Source organism: Tripterygium wilfordii, chromosome 8, assembly GCF_013401445.1.
Source record: "Tripterygium wilfordii isolate XIE 37 chromosome 8, ASM1340144v1, whole genome shotgun sequence".
NCBI classification, from domain to species: domain Eukaryota; kingdom Viridiplantae; phylum Streptophyta; class Magnoliopsida; order Celastrales; family Celastraceae; genus Tripterygium; species Tripterygium wilfordii.
Genome location: NC_052239.1, coordinates 2,006,635 through 2,024,924, shown reverse-complemented (window position 1 = coordinate 2,024,924; position 18,290 = coordinate 2,006,635). Strand labels below are relative to the sequence as shown.

Below are 18,290 nucleotides of genomic sequence, written 5' to 3'. Positions count from 1 at the left end.
ATGACGACGACGATGATCGTTTCGTGGTCGGTGACTCAGTGCAGTGAAAAAGACTTTTTTTTTTGGATAAAAAAATTAATTTTTAAAACCTAGAACGCACGCAAGTAGCGTCTTGGTAGTTCGAGCGATGGCAACTTCGGGGGTACAAGGTCATGAAGCCCTAAACTGTTTGAGATCAACGGAACCTCCCTTATGGCTTGCTCCGTCGACTTCGCTTGCTGAAACAGCGCGCGTTGCCTCACAGCATCTCTTCTCTGTCCTCAGACCCCACGCCCCAAAGTCGCCATTCGATCAGCTCCTGAGCAATGGTTTTGATGCAGAGCAGATTTGGCAGCAAATTGACCTCCAGTCCCAGCCACTTCTCTCCCGACTTCGACGTGACATCAGGAAGTATGAGAAGAGCCCGGAGGAAATTTTGAAGCTTGGTAAAGTTGTTGATGGTGGCGATGGCATGGATGTGAAAGGTTTTGATGATCATGAGGAGGAAGAGGATGTGGAAGGATTTGATGATGATGATGAGGAGGAGGAGGAGGAGGAGGAGGAAGAAGAAGACGGGGAAGGTGAGGAGAACGAAAGAGGTGAGGAAACAGATAGTGAAGAGGGTGAGAGTGAGGGAGGAGAAGAGGAAAATGGGGAAAGAGGAGGGGTGATAGAAGATGAATTCTTGAAGATAAAGGAATTGGAGGAGTTTATGGAGGAGGATGAAGCTAGGGAGTACGGGTTAGAAACAAAAAAGAAGGAAAACAATAAGAAGAAAAGTGACCATGGTAGGGATGAAGAAGAGGAGGAGGAGGAGGAGAAGAAAGGAGAAAAAGGGAAAAAAGAAGATGATGCCGAAGAGGAAGATGATGAGGTTAGGTGGTTCTGGTTTCTCATTTGCTGCAATGCTGCATGTTTTCTCACATATAAGGATATCAAGAGTAGCTAATTTTGTTACTTAGTGCACTTATGGAAAGCCAATAAGCCATCATTTTATCTTGCTTTCTTGTTTACACCTTTTCTCAGTTGAGCTTGTGCATTTGCAGCTTGACATTTTTGGTTATGGTGGTGATGAAGATGAAGGCTTGGACAATGCCAGGTATTACTATTATCTTTGTTATATTGCCTCATATGTCGTGGTCCTTCATTACTGCTTTAGCATCTATGTGACTTTCCATTTGCAATCATCACCACATTGTCACCTGCCTCATTTTGTAAAATGGCTGCCATCAGCATGTGGATTGTCTTGTTTTTCCCCTTCCAAGAAGTTAACTACTTGCTACTTTGTCTTGCTATTCTGATATTCACTTGTGCATATTTGGTATCCAGATATGAAGATTTCTTCGGGTTGAAAAAGAAGAAGGTTTCAAAACAAAACACTAAACCAATTGATGGCTCAAAGGAAGACTCAGAATCAGATGATGGAAAAGATGAAGATGAGGTAGTGGAAACAATGCATTCTTTTGTGTACTTATCAAGCAAATTTTGTCTTTTGTTTTGCAGTGTTTTGATTTCGGTTTAAATGAGCATTAGAGTTTATTGAGTCTGATATGTCAATTTTGATTATGCAGAGAAACAATAATCTTTCTAAATATGATGGCTCAAAAGAACATTCAGACTCAGATGATGGACAAGATGAGGATGAGGTGGTGAAAAAGAAAGCATTCTTTTGTCTACTTATTAAGCAAAATTTTGTCTTCTGTTCTGCAGTGGTTTGCTTTCAGTTTCAATGAGCATCAGAGTTTGTTGACTTTGATAATTCAATTTTGATTGTGCAGAGAAGCAATAATCTTTCTACTCATGAAAAACAACTTAAGAAGCTTCGATCTGAAATCAAGAAGAATGAGAAAGCAAATTTGGAGCCAAAAACTTGGACGATGCAAGGAGAGGTAAAATTGTTGTTTTAATATGGAAAAAGCATTTGGTTGAGTGGAATCCAACAAATTGTATATAAATCAAAGTATCCAACTGATATATTGCTTACTGTTGCTGATTTGACTTCATATGCTCTGACTATTGTAACAGGTAACTGCTGCAAAAAGGCCAAAGAATAGTGCACTAGAAGTTGATTTAGACTTTGAACATAATTTAAGGCCTGCTCCTGTAATCACAGAGGAGGTTACAGCATCACTTGAGGAGATAATACAGAAAAGGATTGTTGAGGTACAGTTCATCTTCTAATGACGTACAACTTAATGTCTGGTCATTTTTTATTTCTTCAACTTGGAAAGACTTGTTCCTTTATAAGTGAATGATGTTTGGGGTTTAGGATATATGTATTTCATTGACCGCATTTGTACTTCGAGGTGAAGATGTATCAAATTGCTATTCTTCAAAACTGTGTTCCTATTTAATTCACTGAAATTCTTTTGGAAGAATCTAATGGATCCGCAATTATATCTGTTCAAAGTTCAAACTAGGTTTAAAAGATCCATGTTCTTCTTTCCTAGAACAGGAGGAAAGCAACGAATGCCAACCAACACTGATTACCTGTGGTGGAGAACCTTATATCTTTTAAATGGGCACCCTTGTCATACTAGTAACATCAAATTGTACTCAAGTTTATCCATAAATATCTTTGTTGGTATCTGTTATGTCCTTGGCGTCCTGCTCAGGCCAGGGAAGAAGTATCTCCATAATGGGCAATTCTGTGGCGCTTTTTAACTCTCAGGAGTCTTCTTTTTGTATTGCCCTCTTTGTGTATTTTATCATACCTGGAACTAAGCATTCTACTTTTCAGTACATGTAATTCTACGTGTACTATAGTTGATGCATAATCTGACTTGTTCATATAATTGTATAACCAATAGCAAGGCGGCTATAGTTTCATTTCATCAAACAGAATCTGTGACTCTGTGCAATGCCATTTTCACTGTTAATGGTGATGTAAAATCTGCTGAGATGGCAAATTTGGGTGGCATAAGCTGCTGGATATAGTCACTAGAAAGTGTCTGACTTATGCCTCTCTAATACATTTTTTGGCATGCATCATATAAATGACTGCTGTTTCATTGATGAAATATTCGTGTAACGACACAGCCAATGTGCACGTGGTGGACATTCTGGAGTTTAGGTGGTTGCTACTAGGGATTTAAAGAGAGTTTGGACACGGCTTTTGACCATTTGGAAAGGGAAAAAATGTGGTGGTTCAATTATGAAAATTTTAATTTGATCTTTGTGCTCAGATGCTTGATAATGAGAATTGTGCCTGCTTTACTAAATCTTTCTGAAGCATTGTGATGTTGTTTGCTTTACTAAATCTTTCTTTTTGTTATGTTAATATCAACCAGTGTGTAATTATTTTTGCTGATACTGGTTGATTTCTGGTCTGTGTGGTGTTGATATATTGGTAGTATTTCATTTTCTCCCTATGCCTGAGTAACTTATAAGCAAAAGTTTGCTGTGATGTTTCTAGGAACGGTTCGATGATGTGCAAAAAGTGCCTACCTCCCTCGTTAAAGCACCAAGAGAACTGAAGGAGTTGGTAAGCATTATTTCCTTGGAAAGAAATATTATATTTTGTGAATTAACTCCTATACAGTACTTTAACTTTACAAATGCATTTTGTTTTGTTTGCAGGATGAGAATAAGAGTAAGAAAGGTCTTGCGGAAGTTTATGAGGTTTGTGCATCAATGGCCACCAATTACTACTGATTTATCATGTTCACCTTTTTCCTATGTTTTTGCCTCTTCTTTGAAATTTTGATTCTGCAGATAGGATTATTATTTGTTGGCATTGATATTGAATGCGTTTACGGTGTTTCTATTTAGATAACACCATGAGATTAAAATTATATTTTCCTGTGTTGTTTTCAGGATGAATTTGTCCAGAAGACGGATCCTGCTTCTGCTGCACTGTCTTTCTCAGATGAACAGAAGAACGAGGTGCCGCCTTTTCTCTCTCTTTTATTTGCCGCCTTCCTTGAGTATATTTTTATTGTCAATTTTCTATTTTTTCCTCTTTTTAATTGCTCTCTTACGTACATTGTTTTTAAGAGTATCCCTGATTCCTTTTCCCTGCTCGCTTCCTTTCATATCATATATTTGGACTTCTGTAACTTTTTATCTTGTGGTTTTTATTTTAGGCAAGAACACTGTTCAAGAAAATATGCTTCAAGCTGGATGCTCTTTCTCATTTCCACTTTGCTCCAAAACCTGTATGCTCTGACCATTATTATTGTATTATTGGGAAATGTGTTCTTGATTCCATGGGTCCGAGTTTATGCTGTGATGTGCTGATTTGAATAGGTTATAGAAGATATGTCTATACAAGCAAATGTTCCCGCTCTTGCTATGGAAGAGGTAAAGAAAATCCTTGAGTGAAAATTTTGGTTCGCTTCCAAGCAATTTAATGACATGTATGCTATGTCCTCTATGCACAGATTGCACCTATGGCAGTATCAGATGCTGCCATGCTGGCTCCAGAGGAAGTGTTTGGCGGAAAAGGTGACGTCAAAGAAGAAGCAGAACTGACGCAAGCCGAGAGAAAAAGAAGAAGAGCAAACAAGAAAAGGAAATTCAAGTGTAAGTTCACATGAGAAAAAAACTGTCTGTGTTGCGTAATGTCACCCTGTTTCTGTGTCATGAATTCATGATAGAAAGAAACTCCATCGTGAAAGTAAAATCGAGGGCAACAGTCATTTTGCTCATTTAATCCCTGTCCTTGTGTGTTTTCAATTCATAATAGATGCGCATAAACTTTCTACATTCGTCTTCATATCAATTATTAATTTCAAGCAACATGGTCACAGCTGAAGCAGCAAAAAAGACCGCCAAGAAGACACGAGAGAGCAGTTTACAAAATCACAATGGTGATGACTATCATATTTTGTCCTGATCAAGTTGTAGTGTTATTGAAAACCAGTCTCTAACAAAAGCCTCTTCAAATTGCAGGCAAGGAAGAACAATGAAAATTTTCAATCAGCATGAACATTCATGGAGAGATCCCCTGACCCTTTCGAAGTCTTGGCTTCAATTCTAGAAAGGAAGATAAACCCCTTGGGAGGCTGGGGTGGGGAGAAAAGAGAACCCTTGAGAAGATCAACCATTCATTTCATGTATTTCCAGATTTTCTTTTAAGAGGTGGTGAAAGGGTAGGGACTCGATTAATGGAAGCTTTTTACAGAAGGCGGCTGAATTGATGGCTGTGAATGACTGTAACTTGAGGTTATATTGAGTTTCCTTGCTGAATATATATATATATATATATAGAGAGAGAGAGAGAGAGAGAGAGAATGTTAGCAGCTGCGTAATCACGTTTTATTTGGGTCCTATCTCATTTCCAGTCGCAGCTTTATTCCATAGCTATGTCGCAATTTTTCTACTCACTCGAGGTTTATTTGTTCTGCCATTTATTCAGGGTTATGCATCGGCTACACCTAATCTAGTCGATTGTCAACTGATCCATCAATAAGCTTATTAGACCCACCGGATCCAATGTTAATATCTTGACTTTTTAATATCCATTGGTTCATAATGACAATGGTATGATACATTGTGCCATCGAATCCAATATTAATATTTGTACTTACAAGCTGTAAGTAGAAATTTACACGAAATCTTATGCATACGATTCAATTGGGATACTAATTAATGAGATTGTTATCATAAATGTTTTTTATTTTTAGTTCCACTAATATATGCATGGAAAAGCAAAAGACATGTTCCTTGACAGTGAAGCAACCCGAACAATATCATTCCCTAAAGCAAACAAAAGCCAGGAAAAAAATTTCGATCGAAGAAACTAAGGAAATCCCTCAGAAAAACCCATAAACAATTCAACCAGATTCCTCCACAAATAGTATTGGTGAAAAAAGCAGATTTCCTCATTATGCAAGCAAAGTATCATCACCCACAACACCAAAACCCTTCTCTGTAGTTCCACTTCCACACACCCACTCTTCACTTCTTCATCTCCTCACTCACATTCACAGCCATGACTGGACTTCTCCTCTTAACCACTCTCTTCCTCATACTTCCACTCTGTCTCGCTTCCGTTCAACTCACCACATGCCGATCATTCTGCGGAAACATAACTGTGGACTACCCATTTGCGCTCCGATTCGGATGCGGGCACCCGGGCTACCGAGACCTCCTATTTTGCATGAACGATGTGCTCATGTTCCACATCAGTTCGGGTTCATATCGGGTCCTCCAAATCGATTACGCATACAAATCTCTAGTTTTACACGACCCGCACATGTCGAATTGCAACAGTCTCGTCCTGGGCGGAAAGGGAAATGGCTTCTCCGTCGAGGAGTGGAGGATGCCGTACTTCACTCCAGCGGCCGATAACGTGTTTATGCTGATCGGTTGCCCCGCTCAGTCCCCTCTGTTTCAAGGATTCCCCGGAAAACACTTGCCGTGCCGAAATGTTTCGGGTATGGGCTGTGAAGAGTATTACGGGTGCCCGGCCTGGAATCTATTGGGCCATAGAAGAGGAGGCCCAGTTTATGGGCCAGGCCCACCGGAGTGTTGTGCTGTGGCTTTTGAGTCCATTAAGGCTATTAATCTTAGCAGGCTTGGGTGTGAAGGGTACAGTAGCGCGTATAGTTTTGCCCCGTTGAGGCTTAATGGGCCGGATCAATGGTCGTATGGAATCCGAGTCCAGTATTCGGTTCAGGGAAATGAGGAGTTCTGTCGAGCGTGTGAGGCTACTGGTGGCACGTGTGGGTATGGAAGTGATGGTGGGAAGCAGATCTGCATGTGTGGCAGTGCCAACTCCACATCCAGTTGTGATTTGGGTAAGAATGCTTCTAAGTTTTTCAATGTTGAATTTGGTTTTTCTAAGCAATAACTCGGCCCATTTAGTAAAACTAGCTTTTAAATGTAGTTGACCTGGTTTTGTATCAATTAGGTTGTCCAAAAACATTTGGTAAAACTAGCTTTTAAATGTAGTCGCCCTGGTGTGAGGCTACTGGTGACACGTTTGGTCAGTTATTGTCAAATGTATGTAAGTGAGAACTAACCCAAAAACTGACTAAACCACCAATAATCAACCGTAGACACTCATAGAATGAACGAACGTAGAACGAATGAACTTTATTCGACTGACTTACTTGGCCCAACTCAAACATTTTTTTAAACCGAGAATGACCCGACCCAATATGTCCTTTAGACAGTTGAGTGGGCCTAAACTTGAGTCGTTAAGTCAGTGCGCGCCACTCTAACGATAGTTAAGATTGGGCAAAAATCCATTCATATAAACCCCACAAGCAGGACAAGCCCATGATGCTAGTACCACTGGAAAAAAAAATACCCTACATACGATAGACAGCTGCATATACGGAATGCTTAACAACGAGATAACCAACTGAGCTATCGCTCTATGGTTGCCCCAAGTTGACCCATTTACAAACAAATGGAGTTCTAATTGTCCACAAGCCATATTAGTCATTTACATCCTATAAAATTAAATCGCACTATTTGTTGCATAATTTTGTTTCTAACATTGTACCTTGTGTGTAGTTACATCAGCAGCATCAAGTGAAAGACAAGGGTTGCTGATGAATTTGTTATTAGGTACTTTTGTGTTTTTTCTCGCTTACTTCATTCATACTCAAAGATTGTGAGTTTTGTGGGTTATGAATTTGAGTTGTTTACAGGGATTTTGAAGTGTATGTTAGTGTGGATTTGGATGGAGGAACACAACTGAAGGGAATTGAGGAATTAGACAAGTCTGTTTATCATTCACATTACACTATTATGAATCATATTCTTGGAGGTTTATTGGAGTTTTGACGTTGAGTTGGGATTTGTCAGAGAGATGTCATGCAGTTATATAAAATGAGAGATTTGATTATTAATTTATAGCATATCCTCTAACAATTTATAAGATAATTGTTTCCTTGACCTAGTATGATGGGTTTAAAAACAGCAAGGCTGAAAAAGGTATTGGATTTGGAAAAACGGACAATATCTTACAATAATAGACATGGACATGCACACATAACCATATCAACAACACATTCTGCAGAAAGTCAGACATTCACCTTCAGAATGATGAACTTGAGACCTTGTGAGGGGAGCAGAAAAAACCAGGTTATAGCAGAAGTGCATGGTCAATCAGGTGGTTAAATGCATTATATGTGGAACATTGTACAAGAAACTATTTTTGTATATGGATTAATACCATATAGATGTGTTCAAGGATCTCACTTGGATGCAAAAATGGCTTCCAAATCTTTGTCCAAGGCTTTGGATTTTGGCTTGAAATCTGAAGAAGTTTTAACAGAAGAGCTCCCACTCCTTTTTGCAGACCATAACCCACTCCATCTAGCACGACTGCTCGAAGGATCATTCGGACTTCCATTCCCGTCTGGAGAAAAACCAGCCAGTTCTCTTAGTCGCTTCATCCACGGTTTATCAGTTGACCCGGAACTCCCACTGCCAGAGCTCCTGTTCCTTGATGCAGGAGAACTGGCATTTGCAGCTCCTCCATCTCTATTCGCGGGGAATTTGCTTTCAAGGCTTTCGATCAGTTTTTGTGGAATGAAAAACAGGAGAAATCCAATTGAAGACAGTTTCAAGCCAGCCAAAAAAGACTTCTGAGCAGGGTCCAACTGCACTGTCTGCCTATACAAAGCATACCATTCATTAATCAATTGCGAAACAAATCCAAGTAGGAAGAGTATAATCATAAATATTCCCAATCTGGTCTCATCTTGGACTGAAATCTCGATCTTCAGGAGAACAAAACAAGTAGCAAATAAGCCTACTTCACATGAAACGGAGATTATCTCAACCATTTGAACTTTTTTCTTGATAAACGGCTTCTTCAGAACGAGAAAGAAGAGCTGAAAAGAGGAAATGCATAATAAGGTAAGTGTTGGAACCTTAGAAGACCTATTTAGGAAGGCACCAGCCATGATGCCCAGAGAAACTCGTTTCACCAGCTCAAGCAGTGCGTAGTATATTCTAAGTATTCCAAATAGCTTCTGAATAAAAGGTGCTTCTGTATCTTCGTTTTCATCATCAGAGGCAAAAATACGATCACTTTGGTATCTGGAATTTCCACTAGAAATCCGTGTGAGGATGTACATAGGGGGGCCTCTTAGATCTTCAAACAGAGGGCCTAACATAACTAGATAAATAGAGTTGGTTCGTTTTTTCCATGCCCACTGGCCTCTTTTACCAGGACCCAAAGTTACTCGGACAATTTCTTGATACCAGTGAACTATCTCTCCCTCCTGATGCACTTCCTTGTATCGGAGAAGCTTCCCAAGTGTAATACCAAAGGAGAGGAACAAAAGCAAGGCCAGCAATATCAAGAATACAGCACCCAACAGCAGAATCCCGACAATGACCCCTAACAGTGTTCCTCCTTGAAACATAGAAGCAAGACAAGAAATATATAGTTAAATTCCCGAAGTTTGGTTCATGAGAAATTACACTACAAAAGAGAGTCTATACCGCTAACAGTGTTCCTCTATAAAGTTAAGACTTCATTTCTGTTTCCATCTTCGATTGTCTAAAAATAGTTCAGAACTATAAAATTGGAGTGTAAAACTCTACAAAAATCATTCAAACTGGAACACCAATCTTTGGCCCCCTTGAGAATGGTTAGAGTTGGGATTAAATGAGGATAAAAGATGAACATTGAAGGTACCTCGAATTATAGCAGTGGAGGCCATACAAGTACAAGGAAGAGAAAGAATTATGAGAAAGATCTCAAATCTTGGGAATGTGAGTGCTCCATAACCTTTCCGCTTTGCAGATGTTATCTTTTTGAATTTCAGAATTAAAAGAAGTAAAGCATGCACGAGCATCAAACTGCCACCAATTACAGCTAGCCATAACATGCTTCTCATGAAATGCCTCCACCTACAAGGGACGGCCGGCCATAGTAAAAGCTTAGTTTAGTCCAGAAATTAACTTTCCTTTCTCAATTCTACCTAAATATAAGGAATTCAGTGTATATGACAAGTGTGGTAAAATAATATTATCCAGATGTCATTATTTTTTATGAGCAATTTATCACATTTCGTGGAAATTTACAACACCAACTCTATACTCTTTAGCAATTAGCACACCAAAGGGAATGTAAGTGGCCTACAAGAATTTCAGATGGCATGAGCATAGAAAATTTGAATGAGTACTGAACATGTATTTTGACCACATATTATACTCATTTAAGGAAATCTGTGAAAAATCGCTAAATACACCGATACATTAAATACCCATTTGAATGCTCTGATAATCATCTGACATATAATATTCTTTTGACTAACCCGTTTGAATGCTCCAGATCCAAAATGTACTCTGCTTCTGGTCTAAAGTTTTGGCTCTGTGAACAAATAATACATTCTATCAGAAAATTAAAAGTTCTTTATGTAGTATGGCTTCACCGGTGCCAATTACTGCTGCAGCCATTAGTAAATATCTATAGTTACTGACCTCAAAAAAAGATCTATATTCCATAGGAGTAAGCGGCAATCCATACACTGAAGCATATGTACGCAAATTCTTGTCTTTTAGAGTTCCTAAATCTTGTACCTTTGAAACATTGGAATCAAAACCTGAAGAACTTGAGTCTATCATGACTGGCAGGTTATTCTCAGATTCCCATGGTAGACTAAAGTAAGGAATACTCCACTCCAAACCTCTTACAAATTCATAATAATCAATTGGCAAAGTCACTGCCAACCATCTGGATAAAGCAAAAACCTGAATGTGGCAAGCGCTCCGCTGGGATAAAAGAGAAAACAAATGTCATATAATTGCAAAGATTATAAGCATTTCATAATTTTGATAAATATATCCAAAACTTAGAAGTTTCATTCAAATGTTTATACCAGCATGTAACCAAATTTCCATCCTTGATTTTAGTTCTACCACTAATGCTGATTCCACGTTCTTGTTAAACCTTACACAGGACCTGGGGCTTGTGAAGTCTAAATTATCAATTCAAATACATATCAGTTGAATAAAAAGAAAACAACTGATTGATCAGAAATACAGATAGAGTTCAGATACATTTTTAAAATTTTTGTAAAGGGGAGGTACCTTGAAGAAGTTCTCCAAAGTACAATTCAATTTTTTTGATATGAAGAAGAATGGCTTTAAACACAAAGGTTCCCACCCAGTTCATGAAGTTTCCAGATGAACTATGCTATCTGTTGGCTGGATGGGTAAATATTTGATTGAGAGATCATCAATCCAAGAAATAACTATGTGCTTGAGAAATTTTCTTTCCATGATGGATAAAATTCTTTTGAAAGGCAATCATATGCATATCCAAACAGAGATATCTCAAGAGGTGTAAGAATCGTTAATGGCTAATGGTGTCTCATAATTTCTAAGGGGTCATGGTGAAATACTATTAGCATTCGCTGGAGGTCATCAAGAATCTCCAACAGCAGGCTCGATTCGCAAAGCATCCAAGTAATTAATAATATAAAAAAATGGCTAGCGGAAGTTAGGGATCATACAAATAGTATTCTCGCAGGATCAGATGTCAAACGACGAGATGATCTTGAAAATGCCCCCACAGATTGAAGGCTCGCAGTTGAAACAGTCAGTAGCCCAGCAGTAAAAGATGTAGCCACAAAAGAAACAGTTGCAAAGGTAGAAATGATGGAAGAGATAATAGGTACAGAATCTGCCACATAGCTCATAATGAAGATTAGAAATGTTCGGGCAGAGTACACAGAACGAAGATGTGAATCAGTTTAATTTTTAAGAATTAACGAGAGTATAAAATCCTTACAGTGCCTCACTTGGAGAACATTAGATGCTAGATTTTTGTTTCCAGCAACATCTGCAGCTACATTTTCAGGAACCTTGACAGATACAAGGTCATCAACGTGCTCTATCTCTACAATATATGTGCTTCTGCTTATCTCACTAAAGCTGTATTCAATTAAAAAATTGAACAGTAATTAACATATGGTCGAGTTTATTTCTGCTAAAGCGGGGAAAAATTATCATTTAGAGAAAGGGAAAGAAACAAAAACACCTGAGTGGTTTTACACGGTTCGATTACTACACTAACATTGATAGGTAAACATAGGTACAAATTTTCCTGCTAAAATCTAATGGATCAAGGAGAGGATGGTCACCACAAACCTCAACCCCAAAACACACTTCTTCGCTTAAGAAAATCCAGTCTGTTCAAGAAATCAGTTAACTTGTTAGTTGATCAATATATAAACCAGATAACAAAACTGGGTTTGCATTAGGCAATAGTACCCTAATTGAATTGTGAAATAACTTGGCAAATCATCATTCTGTTTTTTTCCAGAGCCGGGGCTATTTCATCCCCCCCCCCCCCTAATGACAAGAAAACCAGACAACACATAACTTGACTAATGCAGGAAAAGAATTTGATGTGCGCTTAAAGATGCATATGATGTAAATTAAGTGTAATGGTAAATAGAGAATGGTGAGTAGAAGCCACTTGCCTCTGTAGATGTCCTCCAGAGATTGATATGAAAGAGGAATTGAAGCCAAATACAGGTTTCATGAACTTGATCCATATTGGAATAATATGTTCTTTAGTCCTTGAGCTAGATGTTGTACTCAATCTGACAGCAGGCCTATCAGAATCTGAAGATCGCAATTATATCCATGTCAGGGGTAAATAATCAAATCTCAAATATCTAGCATCACATATAAAGCTTAGTCGATTTCATAGAACATTCTTATCTCCAATCTCAAGCTTGTAAGTTTCAGAAAGGAAGAAAAATTACTTTGGGATTTAATTTTATTCCAGCAAGAACACAAGAAAATTTTAACATAACCTATTTGAAAAAATGTGATCTGTACCAAAAAGGAAAGTAACTGGTGCAATGGGAGAAACTGGTGTTCCTTGTCTGCTTACTATAGAACTTGTGTCAAGGCATATTGTAACTACCGCAATGGTAGAAATACTTGTGACCTGAAAGAAAAGTGTGCAAATGAGGTGCACAAAAAGGGACGAAAAAAGTAAACAAAAGTTGGTTCGAAGACGCACAAAAATTAAAATTTTAAAAATGAGCCGACCTGAAAGCCAAATCTGCGTTTCAAAAGGTCTTCCCCACGAATAGGAAGAAATGCACCCTGACTTGAGTTCAGAGAATTTAGAATCTCTTCGGATGAATTCAAAACAGGTTTTGAGAAGTACAAATACACCTTTAGGTTATCATAATCATGAGTTGCCAGTACTGTCCTAAATTCATGGTTAAGTTGAAGTAGCTTTTCAGGAATGTAAGTCCTCAACTTGACATAAACATTTCTTCTATCTGTAGAAGAAACAACAAAATTAATGAATAGTAAGAGCAAAATTTCCCAGAAATGTAAATTAGGGGCAGGGAGAGGCTTGATTTTATTCTGTTGTCCAAAATTCAAAAAGGAAACTTCAATATTCTGGAATATTGAAGTTTTTTAGTGGTTAAAATTTGATTATAGCATCTCTTATAGTAATTTCATATTTTTCAAAGTGAGAAGAGAGACTGAGAGACAGATGAATTTAAAATTTCAACAAGAGGACTGAACAACATACTCACCAAAATGCACAAAGAAACTTGAATTTGCTGTCCTCGTAAATCTGTTTCCCGCAATATCAGTGCAAAAAAGTTTTTCTGTTACTAATATCACTCGGCCATACAGAACACTGGATGATAAACCTACTAGAAGAGAGTACTTAAGGTTTGGCTGCAGAATGATGAGGGAAGATGGTATAACATGGCCAGCACCATAGACCAGCAGCTGCAAAGGCGATATAAAGTCATCTGTAAGTATTTGATTTATAGTTTTGAAGATATGTACAACACCATGAAATAGCTAATAATACTAAGTTTAAGTACTTTATTCATACATTTTTCTATATTTATGATTAATTTACAGACCAAAAGGATTTCGGTGGTTGGAAAAAGGAAGACAAGTAAATGGTAATGCGTGCCTCAAGAGTCAAAAATACGCAAATCACACTATCGGTTTTGAAACTCTACGACTCTTCACTTTTTAATGATATACTAGCTCTCACTGAAGAACAAAGCAGCTTCTTGACCAAGGAAATAGTTCAAAATCAATTTTCAGTCGATATCTAGTTTTTCTATCTATTACACCCATAAAGAGTTCATTGTCTTTCGTTGATTTACTAAATTATGTTTCAGTTGCAGGAGATGGGTGAAGCCTCCCATGTTAGTAGTCATTGTATCATTGCAGTGATTCATGACCACCAGTAATTATATGTCAACTGCGTAAGGAAAGAGAACATTTGTATCTTTGAAATATTATGGTTGGTCACCTACTCACGTTACAGGCATTTACAGACGAGCATCTGAAACCTCCATCACCAATACAGGGTTCGGTGAAAGAAATATCTACAGAAACATTAAGGGCACTTGTAATAGGTGTCAAGGAAGTTACATGAGCAGTAGGAGGTATTGTATCTGCAAAATAATTAAGAAAGAAATGAACATTAACCAAAGCTGAGCATTAGAAGAATAGCATACAAATGGTTCATCTAGGACTTAAAAGCCATCACGCACAAAAGTTATGATTGTTGCATTAACACTAAATGGAGTATAAATGTGCCTTATTGAATACAATTTTGAGAAAAAAAAAACAGGAATAAAAGTAAATCTGCAAAACCTTTCTCTTTAACAGTGAAATATCTACTGGACTTTCTGTTCTCATAAAGCTCATGCAGTTGACAAATCTACAATACAATTATCTCTCATTTTTTCTGATGGATTTAGAAGAAGTGTTCTCTCCAATTTCCTGGTCCTTGATCAAACAACATCCAGGGTGACCAAGCTTTTGATTCAGTTCCATAATACAAAACAGAGTATTATTTCTACTAAAGATGGGGTTTATGTAGGATTTCAATAGTTCATTGGAGCATAAGAATAAAATTTCAAAAGGAGAGGAGATTTCTTAACCAATAGTCCAGTTATAGCTAGCACAGCCAACTCCTTGAGACCCATTGGTGCAGACCTCAAATGTATGATTTCCATCCTGCAATCCAGTATACAAAATCTTCCTAGCCCCACAATCTGCTGCACTCCCATCATTTAGCTGCATCCGTCAGATATAATCATAACTACATCATTGATATAAACATAAATTAGAATGACAAGCCAGCGCAAAATTTCAGTACATGATACAAAAACAAAGCATAAGTAAAGTTGTAAAGGAAATTATCCAAGAAACGCTGACTGCTCTTTGGCAACGGAACTACAACAAGTAATTGCAAGCATTTGGGCTGCATCCTTGAAATTGCTTATGATAAGACAACCCAGAAAGCTAACAAGTATATTTGAACAAAACAGAAAACATAAACCAAATAAAATAAAAAAGAAATCCACGAAGTTCCTTTTGTAAAATGCAGCGGCAGATATTTCATCAACAAAACCATAAGCAGAGTGAAGTTTCACTGAAAAGAAAGAGAAATTGGCCTCAAACAAACCTTACAAGTAAGGCTGCAGTTTGTGCAGCTGTTCCTATTCTCACCCAAAAGAACTTGAAACACAAATAGAGCTGAGTTCAGATGTGAGAAAACACGTGGAGTCTTCAAAAACTTCACGGTGACCCCTGAATCATCGCAGTGAACTCTATTACATAAAAGATAGAAACCCCAACAAAATAAGACCACCCATGGAACTTTGAGCAAACCCATTTGAGAGTAAACCCCAAACTAAAGCCTAAAGAAGGGAAGAGTTGATTTTTACAGTGAGCCAAGGAAGAGACATCAATGGGTTTTCAGTATAAACTTAAGAAAGAAGACATAAAGATTCAGAATGGAAATAGCAGTAGAAAAAGAGAGTGATTAGGGAAGGTAATGTAGGTAGAAGAGTGAATTGTGACTTAGGATATGTTTAGGTGGTGATGAAGGTGCTGCTTGAGGACACTGCATGACTGACAGTGCAGGATAAGTGTTATATGAATGTGTGCGTGTAAGATAGAGAAAGAGAGAGAGAGAGATTCTCCAATAAGCAGGATTTCTGTCAAGATGAAGACTGCAAATCCTTGTCAGACCGACTAAAAAATCTGTGGAAATGTATTTCAGGACAAATTGAAAACTGGCCATAAAGGCCCATAAATTAACACTTCATTCACTCATTTCATTGTACTGCTAAAGCATATGTTTATAATAGTCAGTCCATGCATTCTACACAATCATTTCGGCTATATCCCATACAAGAAAATGGTCTTATGATTAAACCTCACAGTTGACTAAGTTCTTTCTAACTGTCACTGGTTAAGTAGAACACTTGCACATGCATGGACAGCTTACCAGGGCAGAGACATTTCTTACATGCATCAGCTAGTAGGCCTAGCAGCAACATTTGCAGATGCGAATGCAATCCCCAACTGCCCCACACTCCATCTTATTCTTTTGGGCAATTGTGTTTTCTCCATGCCCAGTTGGTCATTTTCACTCACGCATTGTCACAACCTCTACAATTGGTCTCAATTATACACTGAGAGCAGGAAACACTTTAGCCTTCAAAGTTGAAACACCATTGTTGCATTTGTTGTGGTCATTATGTTCTTCTCTCCACATTTAAAGAAGCTTAGCCATTTTCGTCGCGTGATTACTTGGTTCTCTGTAATTTTTATTTCTTAAACTCCAATAAAAGCCAATATAGATTTTCCCACTATATATATTCTTTCTTGGACAAGTCCGTCGGGAAGTAAAGGCAACCCAAGGTCTGCGTCAGCCTTGTTGATGTCATCTGGTGGTGGTACGGGTCCCACATCAGAATATATTGAAGAAGAGAACCAAAAAGACAAAAACTGTATATCAACCTTAACGAAAAATCCAACATAACCTGTCCTCCAAGCTCAACCTCAAATACATTATCTATTCAATATGAATCAGGCATGTTCCATCTCTCATACAGTCATACTCTAGAATGTTACAGTATAGAGAAAAAGATCCAAGACTAGAAGACAGGGTAAGAAGAAAGATCCTTTACCTCTTCTTAACACCTCCATGATTCGAGTGGCATCCTCCTTTCTCATGCTACCATGAATAGTGATGCCCTGCATTTTCATGAGAATCTAATTCTTTAATTGCACGTTCGATTTAGAAGTCCAGTTAAAAATAGGAGTGATTTCAATTATACAATGCTTTGAATCAGCACAAATTTCTTAGAAGTTAAAGAATATCACCTCCTCGTCCCCCAGCAGGAAATCAACACTGACCAATTCATCCTCCAAAAGTGGATTGGTTGAATTCCAAAGTAGAGCCACTCTTGCTCTCACCTTAATGCCTCGTAGACCCAACACTAAGTTAGATATAGGCGTGAATTCCATAGTGTATTACTGGAAACCAAGTACAAAATGAGCAACTTTAGCAGAAGAAAACATGGAATACGACAAAAAAATCTGTACTGAAATAGATGGATGTTGGGTTATAATTCTTAAAATGTAGCAGAATGAAATAGAGATGAAAGGGATTAAACACCTACATTCCCAGTATACAAAGAGATGAAAGGGATTAAACACCTATATTCCCTGTGTACAGATAGACGATCTCTGGATGTTTCGGGTCCACAAATCAGCACTGGAGGACAAAACACATTGAATGTGTTTGAGAGCTCAGTCATGATAATCTCTTCAAACAAATCCAAAGTTTTCAAATGGTTTGGAGTTTGGACGGATTTAGCTTCTTCTGCACCATTTAAGAAAGACGGACTAGTCACCAACTCACTATCAAAAAAATGTGGTCCTAATGTGCTATATAGGAATAAAAAGGCATTGTTACATTTAAGGAGATAGTCATTTTCTCCAGTTGCAGACTTTCCAACCACAATCACCCTTTCAAGTGGGCGCAGTGATTGAACTGATAAGGTCCCCTACACCGCCTCCATTGGACACCAGTTTCCTGGCTGAAGAAAGGGTGATTCAGTGAGCATGGCTTTAACCCAAATCACATGTCTCCTTCTTGGCATTTCCATGGATATCCCAGTTGGAAGAAAATGGTGGATCCCCTCCTCCTGCCTCCCAAACTGGAGGATGTAGAATTAGAAACTGGGCTTTCAATATTATATTTCAAAACAAGTAATTGATTGAGGCCACATACAATTTCAGAGAGGCGTAGTTCGAGGCGTTGATCTTCTTCGTCGTCCTCATCGTCCGATATCTCCGTTACAGCTAAGTTTTAGAACTTGGGAGCACTCGTCCGTCCGAGTTACAGACAAACAGTTAAATCGACTCCGATACGCCTTCCTCATTTTCTTGGGCTCGTGGGAGGAAATATAGGCCCGCCATTATCTCCACGGCCCAAGATTTTTAATGGGCCATAATCTACTTCTCCTCCACAGCCCAAGAATTTTGTAATTAGGTTGTAATCAGCACTCAGTTTTGACCTAATTTACCTT

General features: G+C 38.2%; 3 protein-coding genes across 10 annotated transcripts; 2 read left to right on the top strand and 1 right to left on the bottom strand.

Moving 5' to 3' along the window:
- The first annotated feature begins 88 nt into the window (after positions 1 to 88).
- Positions 89 to 5,252, top strand: LOC120004172 (U3 small nucleolar ribonucleoprotein protein MPP10). The gene is made up of 14 exons (XM_038853446.1): positions 89 to 853; positions 1,026 to 1,078; positions 1,309 to 1,420; positions 1,551 to 1,625; positions 1,758 to 1,868; positions 2,005 to 2,142; positions 3,395 to 3,463; positions 3,559 to 3,600; positions 3,796 to 3,864; positions 4,065 to 4,136; positions 4,228 to 4,281; positions 4,362 to 4,503; positions 4,731 to 4,790; positions 4,873 to 5,252. The coding sequence occupies exons 1-14, from the start codon at positions 128 to 130 to the stop codon at positions 4,887 to 4,889; spliced, it is 1,740 nt and encodes a 579-aa protein (XP_038709374.1). The 5' UTR covers positions 89 to 127; the 3' UTR covers positions 4,890 to 5,252.
- Positions 5,253 to 5,722: 470 nt separating this feature from the next.
- LOC120004171 lies at positions 5,723 to 7,832 on the top strand. Its single transcript, XM_038853445.1, has 3 exons — positions 5,723 to 6,722; positions 7,447 to 7,500; positions 7,584 to 7,832. Exons 1-3 carry the CDS (start codon positions 5,915 to 5,917, stop codon positions 7,631 to 7,633), a joined length of 912 nt encoding a protein of 303 aa, XP_038709373.1. The 5' UTR covers positions 5,723 to 5,914; the 3' UTR covers positions 7,634 to 7,832.
- Positions 7,833 to 8,020: 188 nt separating this feature from the next.
- LOC120004167 lies at positions 8,021 to 18,146 on the bottom strand. 8 transcript variants are annotated; one of them, XM_038853435.1, is made up of 19 exons: positions 17,993 to 18,146; positions 17,675 to 17,918; positions 17,416 to 17,581; positions 17,080 to 17,232; positions 16,884 to 16,950; positions 15,371 to 15,495; positions 14,844 to 14,979; positions 14,215 to 14,351; positions 13,464 to 13,665; positions 13,090 to 13,199; positions 12,961 to 13,017; positions 12,745 to 12,856; positions 12,381 to 12,525; positions 11,687 to 11,829; positions 11,409 to 11,578; positions 10,375 to 10,665; positions 10,209 to 10,264; positions 9,587 to 9,801; positions 8,021 to 9,301 (listed from the first exon to the last, which is right to left on the bottom strand). In XM_038853435.1, the coding sequence occupies exons 4-19, from the start codon at positions 17,221 to 17,223 to the stop codon at positions 8,133 to 8,135; spliced, it is 3,279 nt and encodes a 1,092-aa protein (XP_038709363.1). In that variant the 5' UTR covers positions 17,224 to 17,232; positions 17,416 to 17,581; positions 17,675 to 17,918; positions 17,993 to 18,146; the 3' UTR covers positions 8,021 to 8,132. The 8 variants fall into 8 exon arrangements, with proteins under 8 accessions (XP_038709363.1, XP_038709362.1, XP_038709361.1 ...); XM_038853434.1 differs by having other exon boundaries at positions 12,961 to 13,199; positions 17,379 to 17,581; XM_038853433.1 differs by having other exon boundaries at positions 12,961 to 13,199.
- Positions 18,147 to 18,290: the final 144 nt, after the last annotated feature.